Below are 14,988 nucleotides of genomic sequence, written 5' to 3'. Positions count from 1 at the left end.
CATTTGAGATGTTTTGGGTCGCTGCTGTTTTGATCAGGTCTCGCTTGTAAAAGTCATCTCAATGGACTTCCTGGTAACATAACAATAGTACAAATATGCGGCGTCTTCTGCTGCTGCATGTTCACAGATGCCTTGGTTACATTTAACTATATCTTTGAACTAATCCTTCCCTTCAGCTTGAAACATCCTCCTCTGACCTCTAACATCAACAAGGTCTGATATTTTCTTTTTCAGGCCTCTGGATATAGCAGACAGGCTGGTCTGCTGCGATTTTACTGTAGAAGCATCCCTAAGGTTTACAAAACCACTTAAAATATCTACAAGCCTAAATGCATAGCGCTCTTGCCAAGTGACTGGCTGATTAGATGTGTTTGCAGGCAGCTGAAGAGGAGTACCTTAAAAACTGGCAGGTGAGTACAGTTTGATCTAATGGCCTGTGTATTCTAATGTGCATTTAAAATTTTTGTCTACATTAAATAAACAAAATCGATGGCAGCTTTCCAAATCCAAAGAAATCCAATCAACACGGCACCAGAAGCACTTTTAAAGGCATTTATTGATGAAATACACACTTAGGTTTTGACAAAAGCTTCTGTAGTTTTGTATGAAAGAAATTCCAGCCCCAAAACTCCTTGAATTAAATGACAGTGGAGATCAACTCATTACATGTGCAATAAATAACAATAATACAAAAGGAGGCAAGGAAAAGGACACCAGAATAAGAGTCTGTGTTGATCTGAAAGCAAACCAAAACCCAAAAAGAAAAAAAACAGTCTGGGGTATTTGTGGCAAGAAGAGACTAAAGTAAAATCCAGTCGTTTGAATTTTGGGTGCATTAGTGTATGTTCTGAGATTCCCTGGTCACCCTCAGGACCAGAAGGCATTTAGTGACCTGAGGACCTGACTGGAAAAAGAAAAATCATTTCAAAATTTAAAAAAAAAAAAAAAAAAGGCTGGAACCATCTGGGAACTGTATATTGCACCTTTTCCTTGCCAGTACAATAACCACATTGCCACATTCATACCTTTTTTTTCTTTTCTTTTTTTTTAAATAAACTTGACCTAATGAATATGACCCATGTGTTTTGTCACACACTGCGAAGACGACACTTTATTTAATACGAAAGAGGGGGAATGAGTCATTTAAGCCATTTTTCCTGTACGAGTCTGCTCAGTTTCACAAAGAAAAGGGTAAAAAAAACTGCAAAATAATGAGCAAGAGCATAAATGTCAAACACTTAAAAGCTACTGCAGAGGTCACTTTTTGAGCATAAATAAATATTTATACAAAACTGGACAGATCAGGCGATAACATCAGGGGAATGTCATTGTGAGATTTAGTAGATGACGACTGATTCGTTCTGAATTGCTAAAGCCAATAGTTTGGAGTCGTTCGCAACTGCTGCGCCTTTGCAAATGAGACTTTGTTGCCCTGATCGGCAGTGAAAAATCACCCGAAGCAGCAAAACAATCCATAATTTAAGCAGACATTTGCTCTTCAAGCTGAACCACCTGTGTGCTCGAGGGCTGCCGGCTCAAATGCTCTGAAGAGACACCCCAGCCAAACGAATCTATATTTTTTCGACCGTTTCAGTTCACGTGGCTCATGTGGTTCATACGAGTGAGGTCTCAGTCTCTGCTGCACACAAAGCCAGCCTGTGAGATTGCTGCGCCTTGCAGAGAACTCAAACAAGGGAGAAAGAGAGCTAGGTAACAAAGAAAGCTACCAGACTCCCAGAGTGGACGCTTATTACAGCAGAGTAAACACAGGAGAGCCATTTGAAGTTGCCAGAAACAATTCTGCTGCCAACAAGCCTGAAATGAAAGCTGAAATGAATGCGGCTGCCGCTGAGGAGGAAAGTTTCCGAGCTCAGAAAACTGTTCAAAGTGGCCTGAATAAACTGTTTACTCGTCTTGCCGTCATGGCGGTGGAGCAAACTTGCTCTGCTCAGACTCGACGGTCCACGTGAAGCGGCTAAACTTTGGCCGGGCTTCACCGAGATCCCAGCAGGAGCTAACAAACAGGCTGACAGGAGATCAGGGTCAAAGCAGAGATGAGCCAGAGACATTTCAGAGCAGATAGCAACACCATCTGCAGGCCTCCTGGAAGCCTCTCATCCTGCCTGTCAGCATAGCAGCACTGATGTCTCGATGTTAGTCCTAATAAAAAGGCGAACACTGATCTGTTCTGGCGCAAGATGCGGCCAGCATCATCTACACACGGGTGGCGAGAAGGTCGAACCTCCTGAGAGAAACGTGTAGACGAAAACACAACCAGCTGTACACGATTTTAAATTCATGGATGTTCTAGTCTTTCAGAGCCAATTATCTGTTAGAAATTGGAGTGAGACTCAATCGAACTCGGAGGCGCAAACATCTCACCAGTGAAGCCTGTAATAAGTGCGAGTTTCTCTTTGAGGCACGAAATTGCAGCAGGTGCACCCAATTTCTCACCACTTTTATTTGTCACAGCATCAGCCCCGTCACAGTCTATGACTTATTTAAAATTCCCTCTGTTTCCTTTCCAAAGCGAGCCTAGACAAGTAGGGAAACCCAATCTGAAAGTAGGGAGGGGATCGAGCGTCTTCTTTATCAGACGCCCAAGGACTGGAGCACGTACGGCGGCAGGAGAGCGAGAGCTTCGCGACACAGATCCTTTTTGTCTCTGAAGTTTGAAGCGAGTAGTTGTTAGCACCATAGAGAGCACCAGCAGCAGAGACGCAGCCTGACCGTCACTGCGGCGAAGACCTCGCCCTTTCCACCTTTCCATCAGGTCACAGGGCTTTTAGGAGAAAACAAGCACGAGAGGGTAAACAATTCTAATTTTGACTTAAAAGCTGCGCACCAATTTTGCTCTTTGTGTGACAGAAAACGCCTTGGAGTTGTTCTATTTGGGCTCATTAAATTTTAGTTTTAGTTTTCATCGACACACAAATGCAACAGATCCAGAAGGTAAACTACTCAAGGCTTTAGAGAGGATTCAGAGTGAAACATTTGGAAAGACTTGATCGTGCCGAACGATGACCAGGATGAGAGCACTAACGATCAAAGCAGGGAAAAAGTGAACGTTTGAAGGCGGATGTGAAACACAAGGGCGTTTCCGGAGCAGTGTCCTGCATTATATCTTTTCCGTTTGTAGTCGTGAGTACAGTAGCACCTTGTCAAGTGTTTTACAGCTCAATCGCTGAATTACAGTAAAGAGATTTAATCAGTGACAACCAAACACGACGAGAACTCCAAACGAGTTGTGACAGCCGAACGGCAGAAAACACGATTACGATTTAGGACTGCAAACCAGAGGACTTAAAACACAGATCTCAGTGTCAGTGATAGCTCCGGGAAGCGTACTCGACACTCGTCCGAGTACTACGAAATAATCAGTATAAGCCTTTAAAACACCAAGTCTGCACTTACAAAGACATAATATCACACAGATATTACATTACGTTTGCAGGGATTAGTACATACACAACACTCTTCCACGAGCTGAGAACATGGCCAGGCTCATTGTTTTTGGTTTTTAATCACTTTCTATGCATGAAAATTTATTGTAGCAAGAGTCGGACCAAGTAAAAAAAAAAAATTAAGAAGAACAAAGAGGAGGAGAAGTAATACCCGGAGAGGTATTTCTGGACAGGCCAATTCAAATTTCACCTTTTTAAAAATAATAATAATAAAATAAAATACTAATTTACATAAAAACCATAAACAATGAGCACCCTACAAAAGGTAGCTGAATTAAGGTCCTTGAAACATAAAGGTCAGCACATGAATGAAGCATGCAGAAGGAGTTTTGGTAGAGCTGGTTTTGTACAGACCTGTAGGCTATAATGCATTTAATACACACGTCATAGGTCCTAACGAGTCCCTACACATTGCTTTGTCGGCCAATTTCAAATCACTCCGCCAGACTTGTGAGATCTGAAGATGCATAGGAACCCCGCACATGAGCGTACAGACAGACTGCTTGTTGTGGGGCGATACAACGCAAAAGCTGAACTGCCGTTTTTAATTACTGATAAGAGAAGTCAGTGAGGTAAGACTACTTGAGGTCTGACACGCTGCTCAGGGATCCAGTTGTGGTCAAAGACAGTTCGGTTCAGGATTTTTAGGGTTAAGACATTTTGCTTTTGACATAACATCAGTTTTCTGCGTCACAAAGTTGAGAACGGCATGCTCCCGCATGAGGAACAATCCTCCTCAAGGTCAGAAACACACATCTATAAGCACCAAATGACCAAACAGCAGTCATTTCATTATCAAAATGTTCAAAAAAAACCTCAGCCTCCTCGCTGAGAAACCTGAATTTGCACGATATTTCTTTCAAAAAGACTCATAAAATCGTCTTGTTAAGTCAACAATATTGAACACTGGCTACTCTGCAAAAAAGGAAGAAAAAAAAAAAAAGGAAAATCCAAGTTTTATACTGATTTTCTTTTGTTTTGTGTGTGATTACAAGCCTAAAAATATTCACTTATCTTTCAGAAATGCTGTCGTATTGATGCGTTTAAAGACTTTGCACCTTTGCTCTCCAGCTGGCAGTGAGAACTAACCAAAGTATAACCCAGAAATGGAAAATAGCGATATCGCTAACCTGCACTCATGTTTGCAGAACTGGCACATCTGTGACGTTTGAATCCATCTGAAGAGACGAGCTTGAAGTTTATAATAAATGTCACTTCCCTTCCATGTTCACCATAAAAAAGAAACTAGGATAAGACCGTCTCTGAGGCTGTTAAGATGAGGGAGTTGTCTGTATCTCTACATTTCTACCTTGCAGCTTCGGTAGCTCTGCAGTAAAAATGGAGCTGAAGGAAATGTCTGGAAGGATGGAGGGTGCCAAAAAACATCTACAGCTAGCAGCTCAAACCAAAAGCTGTAAACATGTGGGTGGTATGGGCATACACCTGCCTGGTGCTGCTGCCACTGAAAGACTGCAGAAACACAGGGACGGATATTAAAAGACTGCACGGTGGGTACCGAAAACAATGTTTAAAAAATGAAACATCTTCCGGGCATCTACGGACATGAGTGTTTTGTGTAATGTTAAAATGTGTTAATATAACTAAAATTAACAATAAATGTGTTCTACTGAAGGAAGGTGAGATGGGAAGGATGAGGTTGGGGTGAAGCTTTCTCCTCATCGGCCCCCTAAAAGTTCATCTATCGGGGCAAAGGAACACATTTAGACCCCACATACACATAAATGGCAGAGGATTTGATATAGCTGTTTTGTGTCTTTCTCAGACAACATAAAAATGCATTTATATAATTTGATACTGATAGTGAGTCTGTCTTTAAAAATCCTAATTTATCACCTCTGGACATTTATTGCCCAACATATAGATAGCACTTCTGGGATCCACTCTCTTTTAACAGTCTAAAGTCTCTCTTCAATCTCTTTCTCTCTCTGTAATGACATTTTATGTACAATATTGGTATATAGAACATAAATAACTACACAAAAAATTAACCTATTCACAATTGACAATTGAGAACCCAATAGCAAATTAGACAAAGCCAACAGAATGAAATTTAAACCAAAAAAAAAAAAAAAAATCAGGGAAATCAGAGACTTGATAAACAGCTTAAATTTGATGCCTGTTATATAAATTTTTCCATATACTTTCTGTGCTCCCAAGACGTGTCGAGTGCGGTGTGAAAAGAACAAAACACCTTTTTATATTAAAAAAAAATAATCCTGTCCTCCGCTCAGTCATCATCTCAGGAGGATGAAGTCTGCATGGAGCTGGAAAAGACGGTCACACGATTCCCGACATCTTGTTTGCGTGTAAACAGAGCACCAGTAGTGTCTTGGTTCCGTGTGTCTCTTCTGTACAAAAGTATAAATATATGCTTTTTCTCCATATTTTTTATTTTTTCGTTCACATATGTAGGATGTAGCAGACCAGGGAAAAAAATGGTTGTTTTAGTTTCTAAAAACACACGCCAGTGTTGCAGTGTCTGTGCTGGAGAGGCGGCCAGTTTGTGTCAGTTTGTCCCACTTTCCCTCCCCGTTAGATGGACGTTTGCTGGCTTGTGTTGACTTTTACCGTCGGGCGTTTGCTTGGTGTTGGTTGATCGTCTTTGCATAAATTAAAAAGGTTTCGGCACAGTCCGCGGCCACTGGGCCAGAAAGAAAAATAAAAAACAACCACTGTGTCCGTTGTAGCTACAGCAGATCCATCTTGGGTCTGTAATGGAGCAGGAGGGGGGATTTCTGCAAGGAACAAGCAAAACACAAGCTCGAGCAAAAGGCCTTAAACCATTCACAATTAGCTTATTAACTGCACTGAAGCATGGATTGGCTTAGAAAATATGATGCTAATGTTTAAGTGCTATAGTTTAGGTTCTTCTACGAGAAATAACAGATTTATGACAGACTAAATGGGTTTCCACCTACAGCAGAGACCTAGTTGTACATTAACTGTTACAGGTGGAGACGTGATGTATCAACACATGTCTGTGTTTACGCCACTGTTAACTGGAACACAAGTCCTTGAATTTGGGGAAATCGCTTTAAGAACATAATTTGTCCTCATTTTCAAGAAGCCAGATGTTACACTCGATTAATTAAAAGAAGTCTTGAGTACAAAAAGGTGAACTTATTACTTCATTATTTTTAATTTTAAACCAGTTTTTGACAGATTTTTACAGTCTGTGTGTTTTTGTTTTTATAATAGGTGATCTAATAAACTTACATACTCTATAACTTCCAAAGAAGCTTGAAAAGCATTTGGGAAGACGTCCTTCTAGGAAGTTTTTTGTGACCTACGCTGCACAACTGAAATTTCACTGGGTACTCATGAAGGCAGGTATATGGTATAGACTCTAGACGAGAAGATTACATCAGCCAGAGAAACCAAAGGACTGCTTCACTGCTGCAGCAAACACTGTAGATATGTTGGCCAAACTCTGTGTTTAAATTCAGTTTTTCTTACAAATCTAAGCACCATCTGTGTAAATGCTATTATTGTAGGGTCTACCTTACAGTATAAAGCGCCTTGAGGTGACTGCTGTTGTAGTTTGGTGCTATATAAGTAAAACTGAATTTAATTAAATATGATATGCAGAAGGAATAACAGCAGCTTTGATAACTAGCTTTATCTAATGAGATGCTAACTGTTACTCATGTCGCTTGTGCTAGTTAACCAAATGGAGCTATGGCATGTGGTGAAAGCATGCTTGCCTGATGGCTGTTCAGTAAAAATATAACCTGGAAATGCATCAGACTATTGGAGTTTACTTCTGGGGAAAAGTCGCCAATATTAACTGATTATATCAATACATGAACAGTCTGTAGTCAGCTGATTAGTTTTCAGTTGATAAGTGTCCACATAGCAAAAACATTTCAGTGAAATCAATTCAACTGGATATTACTGGTAATACCAGTCTCAAACTCACAACTCATTTGTCTTTTACCTTAAATCTCCATCTTGTAACAACAACAAATTTCAAAGTGTGGTCCTTCCCCAAGATTTCCTCGTTGCATAAAATGTCCAGCTGAGAAAAGAAGCACAGAAACAAATTACTGAACGATATCTGACCCGATTTGTGCAAGAGTAGTTAACAACATGACGTTAATATGAGCGGCGTATGCTGGAGGTCTCTGCTGGTTAGTGCGAGGACAAAGTGAAACTCTACTATTTTCCCCTCTTTCTTTCTATTCTAACATCAGTGTTTCCTGGAGATGTAGCTGGGTGGGTGGATGGGTGAGTGGGGGGCTCATTTTGACATCGAGTGGCCCCTGGCACCCGCACAGAGAATCCAAAAGTTCGATACTGAACACGATGCCGGCTCGCCAAATCTACCGCTCCCCCGTGAAGCCGGCATTGATATTCTTCTGAGCAGCTCCTCGCATCTGCATCTGCCAATCAATACTGAGAGGCACGCAGGGAGGGAGAGAAAGTGAAGGCCGGGGAGGGACACTGCCACAGCGCCACCTGCTGGCTCTCAGAGAGAGCACATTTTAAGGCTGGGAGGAGTTGAAACTATCCAGGTCTGATTGGAGGATGCAATTCAGGGGCAGAATTTCATTCTCCAATCAGGTTTTCTGTCCGACAAAACAAAACCATAAATCTAAAATTGAATTGTACAGCTGAGATGCTTTTTACCCTTAAACCCTGAAGAAACTTATTAAATCATCATTATCTAAACAGAGATGCTCACAATGAAAATCAGAAAAATGAGATGCTGAATGAAAAAAATAAATAAAAGCAATCTAAGAAGGAAACCAGAATCTGGCACACCAAAACCAATCAAAGCATAACTGTGATCTTCTGAATTTTGTTCTATGAGATTTTAAACTAAATGAATCATTTGTAGTGATGCTGGGAAACTTGTCCATTCATTTGCTACTTAAAGGGCTGAATTGTTGTAATTCCTTATGAGGTTGCTCTAAAAGCTTCCTGACAAGCGAGGTTTCCCTGAAATGTCACAGAGTATTAACAGGAACGAGTAAGAGAGTCATCCCGTCCATATTAGTTTCTCTTCATTGCCTTCCTGTTAAAACCACAATTTAATTTAAAATTCTTGAATAATCAGTCCCATCATAACTTAAAGACCCCCAATAGAGCACTCATCCCTCTCAGAGCCCCTGGCTTGTGTTTCCCGGAGCTCCTTAAAGTAGAGCGGGAGGCAGAGCCTTCATCTTTCAGGCTCCCATGTTCCTGTGGAACCAGTTTCCCACGTTGGATTTGGGACTTTTAAAATTAAGTTTGGCTTTTCACAAAGCTTATAGTTACAGCATGGATCAGTGATTGATTGCTGCCTGGGCCTAAGCCTGGCTGGACGTCTCTTCCTGTTTAAAGGGAGTTCTTCGTCTCCACAGCTGCCAAGTGCTTGGTTCATTTTCTGTTATTAAATTTACAGTTCAAAGCATTTTGAGGCGACTGCTGTTGTGAACTAGTTTCCACAGCTATAGAACTGTGTAAAAAAAAAAAAAAAAAAAAAAGAATTAATGGATTTTTTAAACATGCATCTCCTATATGTGAAACTTTGAGATTGGAAGATTAGCTTTTTCCAAGATAGTCTTTTAAATGCCAAAAATGTGCTTATTCTTGTAGCACATTTATAATGTAAGAACAACAATAAGAACAACATCTTTATTGTCTTTATATGGTCATCAAAGAAGACCTAAGAAAATCTATTTGATTCCAGGAATCGATCCCTGATTTTCCTCCATTTTGGGCATTCCTTTTATCCTAGTTTCATCTGACGGAAACACTTCCTGCAGAGACATTCAGATGGCTGACGTGGCCACAACGATGGGTTTACAAACATGATCAATGAGTAACTGGTGTACTGCTTCCCGACAATGCTCTGCGCTCGGCTCTGCATTGAAAGCAGAAATCGTTTCAAACAACATCTTTTGATAGTCAGTAGATAGGACAACAATGGCTGGCTGGGAGAGCATCCGCCTCGCCAAAGCTGTGTTATGGAGGCCGACGATATGATGGAGCCTTCCCACTCATCTCTGTGACAGCCAGTTTAAAAAAAAAAAAAAAAAAAAAAAGGACACGGAGAAAACAGAAAAATAGACGACAAGGAGGCGACTGATGATTCAATCGAAAAATCCATCTGTCAAATTATCGCCTACTCCCCTCCACCCTCCCATCCCCCGCTGCTTATAACAGGGTGGTAACGATAATTAATAGAAAAATTAGATCTCATATGGGCTTGTTTCCTGCTAAATATAACAAACACAAAAGGCATTGTATGAGTCAGTACAGAAGAATTACAATAAAGTGACCTTTTATGCAATTTCTTGCAATTAACTAAAACTTTCTGATACGCGGGGCCCACACGGGACAGCTGGTGCTCCGAAAACTTAAAACAAGCGCCAAGAATTAAGAGATTTGTTCCAATTTGCTACAAATCCATTTCTGGAAAAAGAAACAATGTTTTTGTAAGAACAGGAATTAAAATGACTAAAAGCAGTAATCTGCAATCTCAATGTTTAATCACAAACTACTATAGGAATTATTGTAAAACTTCCTGGAGGGAAAGCCTGTAAGTGTCATGGTCGTGAGGTTTTGTGGAGTTTTTCAGGTTTGGATTTATAATGTTTGAAATGATGGTGTCAGGGTGCGGGTCACGCCTCTAGCTGCTGGTCAGGCTGCTTGTGATTCTCAGCTTCTAGCAGCTTTTTAAGCTTTAACCCACTACTGATTCTGAACAATGTCAAAGATATTCCTAATATGACTGGGCACAGAAGCCCCACCCACTTGCTGTTCAAACTTTCTGTTTACAAGGGGCAGCTAATGACAATATAGTTGGTTTAAAGGGAGGGGAGTAGCAAAAACAGCTCCTTTCAGACCGAGAATGGCCTTAAGGGTCTCACTGAGGCTCAGCATCAGATAAAATGAGGATTAATTTAAACTCCAAGAACAAACATATGAAGCCATTTCTGTTCCTTTGTAATTAAGGCTAGTAGAAAGCTTCAAATGTACAGGTTAAGTCTAGCTTTGAGCAATAAAAGGATCAGAGTGATGCAGACTCTCAAGGTTATCAACATGGAGATAACAAGCGCTGAGGGGGGAAGTGTTTCCTCTTAAACTGCTTCCTTTACAGCTTTAATTTTACACTAAAACTACATTTAGTTCGTGACAGACTCATTTCCCTGTCATCATTGTTTCCCGGGCTGGTGGAGCGTGATATTATCTGTACCTCATTAAATGATGTCAGGTTAAGCTTTTTGGCAATGAACTTCTTGAGGTGGAGGACCGTGGCTTGTGCTGAACAGCGGATCCACTTGCGCTTCAGACCGCGAAGCTTGCTGCTGTTGCACTCCAAGCAGATGCTGACCTGTTAGGAGACAGAAGATGAGGATTTAAATCCTGCGTCCACTGAAGTGTGGGTACATGATCTTATCATTTTATAAGGCCATTAAGAACTGTTTCATGTTAAAGTGCTACATTTTTTTTTAAATATAAGCCACGAGGGATCGCAAGGTTCCTTTTAAAGAGCAAGTAGTAGGGCAGTGCTAGAGCTAGCATCAGTGACAATGTGGAGTGTGTCCACTGCAGAGCCCTGTTCTGAATGTCAACGTAAATCTAGTGTTACATGATTGACAGAGCCTATAACTCTGCCTCAAGCTGTTTCAAATGCTGCTGTTTCACAGTCAAACTGTAGTCATGTGTGTAAAGTTAAATATAAATAAATATATAAACACTTTGGTTTAGGAAAGTTCAGAACAACTTAGACGTCTGCAGTCTTCATAAGAACCACCTTCTTACTTTGAGAAGCCCAGAAAGTTTCACCTGGCAGCACCTAAAGGTCAAAATTCCCACCTCCGCAAAGGTCAAAAACCTCATGGCAGAATTCACAAGTCCTGCAGCTGTGAACTTTTCACCCAGCAGAGCTGAATGTGAGAAAATTATCCAACTCAGCTGAAGTAGACATTAAAAAGCTTGATACAAAGCTGAGGTTTCGTTGATTGTGCTTATAAACGTATAAAGCAGGTAACTGTCCAGTGAAGACAGAGATGGCTGACAATCGCCAAACCTGATTTATACCAACATTGTGAAAACTGCTTCAATCTTCAATGCTGCTTTTAAAGAATGACAGAAATGCTTTCAGTCTGGATAACTAAACAGCCTTTAAGCCCCATTTGTCAGTTTTTGTTGTCGCTGAGGCTGTGAACAACCACAATATTTGGTTTGCCTTCCATTTATAATCCATTCAACAATTTAGTTTTGGCTGTGTAACCAGAACTGTAGCCTGCCCACATCGACAAACATATTTCCACCTTTCTACAGCATCTCTTTTGCAAAGACATGAAACCAAGAAGCCCGGCCGCAGGGATCGATTCAGCTCACACGGTATGTGTGGATTTGTAGCTCGTTTCACCCACCTTCTCATAAAAACTCAACCTGACGCTGGTGTTGATTTCCTCCTCTGCTTCCTCACAACATCTCACTGAACCTCTGCTGCTGTTTTTTGGGGTTTTTTGTTTATTGGCTTCTTTCACGCGACCGACACTTAATGCCATTGGCCCATTCATTTGTCTCCCCACCCCCCCGAGGTAACATGGTAGGTGGTTTTTGGCAGTGGATGGTAGCGGGAGTCAGAATGCATTACTGCTACTGGGCTCCAGCGGCACATATCAAGAGACAAAGGCAGAAGCGTTGGATTTATTCATTTGTGGGTGTTCCTCTTCCTCTTTTCATCTTTCTCTTTTGAGACGGAGAGAGCTAACATTACCCTGGTTTCTGTTTAAACTTGGAAATCATCTCTGCTCTCAAGTAAACACTGGCAGCGCTTCAGTGAGCAGCCTGCCCTTCAATAAGCAAAACCCAGATTCATAATATATCTGCTTTCCAGTGGTGTTGGCAATGAGGGAGGCTCATAATGTGAAATAAAACCCTTAGCAGTGATCTGGACTCCACGGCAGCTTGATAGCAGGCCGCAAGGCAGTTTCATTACATTAAAATAGATTAGTGACGTGCTCACGGAGCCGAGGACTCCCGCTTCAGCTAAACACACAGACGTGATGATGCAAGGGAGAGGCGTATCAAGAAAATATCGCACGAGCCTTCAGGAGTCATGAAGCGAAAGCTTTACACCATGTTGCCGAGTCCCGAATGCTTGCAGAGCGCTGATGCAACATTTCTATCTGCACCTTCTTCTGTGTGGAGTAAAAGTTTGTCTGTGTGGGTTTTGAATTTGGATCTCTGATAAATTACATTTGGAGACATCAATAAATAATTCAGAGCGAAGCTGCTCTTGCAAATGTCTCCAAAGTAGACTCTTTAAACCCAAAATAGCTGTAGTTTATTAAATTTACACAATCTGTTCTGACTCTATTAAAATTTGATATGAGCCTGAAGGTGACCCCATCTGGAGACTTTATACCTCGTCTAGAAACATTAACCTCAGAAACGAGCTTCATGCTTTGCTGCAAAAGTAGGCTGCTCTGATTAATTGCAGCTTTTATCAGGAATTTAGTTTCTCCCTTTTTAGATGAGCTTGTTGCAAGTTTCTTTCTCGCCTAGCAACACCCCAAGGTTATACTCTAAAAGGTCGTCCAGAAGACAGCGGGGGAGCGTTCTGGAAGTCTTCCATGCATGCTCACAACGCCTGCTGGTTGTTACATCTCAGTGATGAAGGGGCGATCAATTTCTGGGAGAAAATTGCTCTTCATCTTCATTCCCCCAACTGAAACTGCTGTTTTCACTTCCATCTGCTCAGAGATGCAACATCCCGTTTTGCAGAGCCATGCCATCAAATTACTTCAACGAGAATAATATGTATATATATGACCAAAAACCCCAATAAAGCTTCTTTTAGCTGCTCCTTTATCCCGAGGGTCTCAACCACAACAGCTAGCTCTGCATATTTGAGTTTTACTCTCTCCGTGCTGTCCAGAAAATCCAAACAAAAGGTAAAATTGTTTGCAAATACGGTACTGCACTGATTTACATCTTATACATCATCTCAGCATTTTTGGAACTTGGTTTGTCAATCAAAGTACATGATATTACACGAAGGCAGCCTAAATATGAAGTCCTGGATACAGCAGGCACCTCCACAAACATCACCTCTATATATAGAATAAGTAGCAAACTGCAGTATTTGACAGCAGGAGTAGCCCTTTTTCACACAAAGTATAAATGACTGTAAAGGTGACTTCAGAAAAACACCACTCCAGTGATAATGTGATATGCCAGCAGCGTGTGCTTGCATTTATCCGACTGGTCAATGTATGCAGGATGACACTCTGTATTATGATTTCCTGCCACATCACATCTGTGTCAGCGGCCGTTCTCATCAATGCAGCAGCCTTCCTGAAATCAAGGTTGTATTTTTGTGTGAAAGGGCTTTTCCCCCCCTTTTCTTCTTTTCACTCCCTGGTGGTCTAAAAGCTCCCTACTTTTAAGAGTGTGCACCACCATCATCCTCTTATTTCAGCCATTTCCTTTCTGCATGTTCTGATGAGGCTCACTTTTCCATCATCTCACATTAGACTTCCCTCCGACATAAAACCCAGAGAATCGTATTTATGATCACCTCACCCCCTGCATGGTGACCTGACATCACCTCTCTCTCCTACACTTTGTCTCTTTTCCATCTCTCATCTTATTTTCCCTTCCCACCCTTCTGAGGCTGAGTTACATCTGACATCACTGCATTCAGCTCACGCAGCCCACTGTATTAGCTATTCCGAGTGCATTCTGCACTGCTGCCACGTATCCAAAGGGCAAGATCTTCACCCTCATCAGGGCGGCCTGTTTTCCCCACATGGCAGCAAAGAAGTGGTTGTTTTGTTTTTTTAAATATAAATCCAATTCTTTAGAAAAGCAACAGCTAAAACGTGAACAAGATTAATTTTTCAGCCTGTACAACAAACGGCGAGCCATTATTTCCACATGGCGTCTGTCCGGCAACAATAGAAACTCCACTCTCGCTGCATTATTAATGACATTTTTCAGGGCTTAAGAACACGCCGGAATACAAATGGAATCAAGAAAAGGCCCATTTTCATTTTAAATATGTTCAGTGGGTAGCAGTGGTGTGTCTGTGGTGTCTGTGTGGCTCCGTGCAAATCAAACAGCCGAAAGACAAAAGAACCCAGTAATTGTGAAACAGCCTGGTAAACCACAAGGGGGCCACTTTTATAAAGGCAATAATTGATGTTCAGGCTTTTAAGGCAATTGTACAAACAATTATCACAAACAGTATTTTTATTCCTTGGTGCTTTTGTTCCTGACACAATGCTTTGTAACCCATAATTATTTTACCCGATTCACTTCCAGTATCTGCTCAAAGGAAAAAAATATATACTTCCATGCCTTGTGGACTTTTGTGCAAAATATAAAACATAATTAGACTGAAAACAACTCAAGTGCTGTGGTATCTAACAAAGCAGATATCTCCTTAGATCCGTTTCTGTACTAATAAAGCAAAGGATAGGATTATGTTTGGGTTTTCTGTTTTTCCCGGTGCCGTGGACACCATAATGTCCCCGATGGCTTGAATTATCCTCAG

The 14,988-nt window shown here is 41.2% G+C and overlaps 1 protein-coding gene across 3 annotated transcripts in view; it reads right to left on the bottom strand.

Annotated features, from left to right (window-relative positions):
- Positions 1–538: 538 nt before the first annotated feature.
- pcgf3 (polycomb group ring finger 3) overlaps positions 539–14,988 on the bottom strand; it is a 74,253-nt gene continuing 59,803 nt past the window's right edge. For all 3 annotated transcript variants that reach the window (XM_082507539.1, XM_082507540.1, XM_082507541.1), the window contains 3 exons: positions 10,669–10,806; positions 7,423–7,503; positions 539–6,220 (listed from right to left, as the gene is read on the bottom strand). In XM_082507539.1, the coding sequence (XP_082363665.1) occupies positions 6,173–6,220; positions 7,423–7,503; positions 10,669–10,806 (267 nt within the window). In that variant the 3' untranslated portion in view covers positions 539–6,172. The remainder of the gene's footprint in view (positions 6,221–7,422; positions 7,504–10,668; positions 10,807–14,988) is intronic.

Source organism: Aulonocara stuartgranti, assembly GCF_965226115.1.
Source record: "Aulonocara stuartgranti genome assembly, chromosome: 2".
Taxonomy (NCBI): Eukaryota; Metazoa; Chordata; class Actinopteri; order Cichliformes; family Cichlidae; genus Aulonocara; species Aulonocara stuartgranti.
The sequence above is the reverse complement of the archived record's forward strand: the minus strand, read 5'-3'. Positions and strand labels throughout refer to the sequence as shown.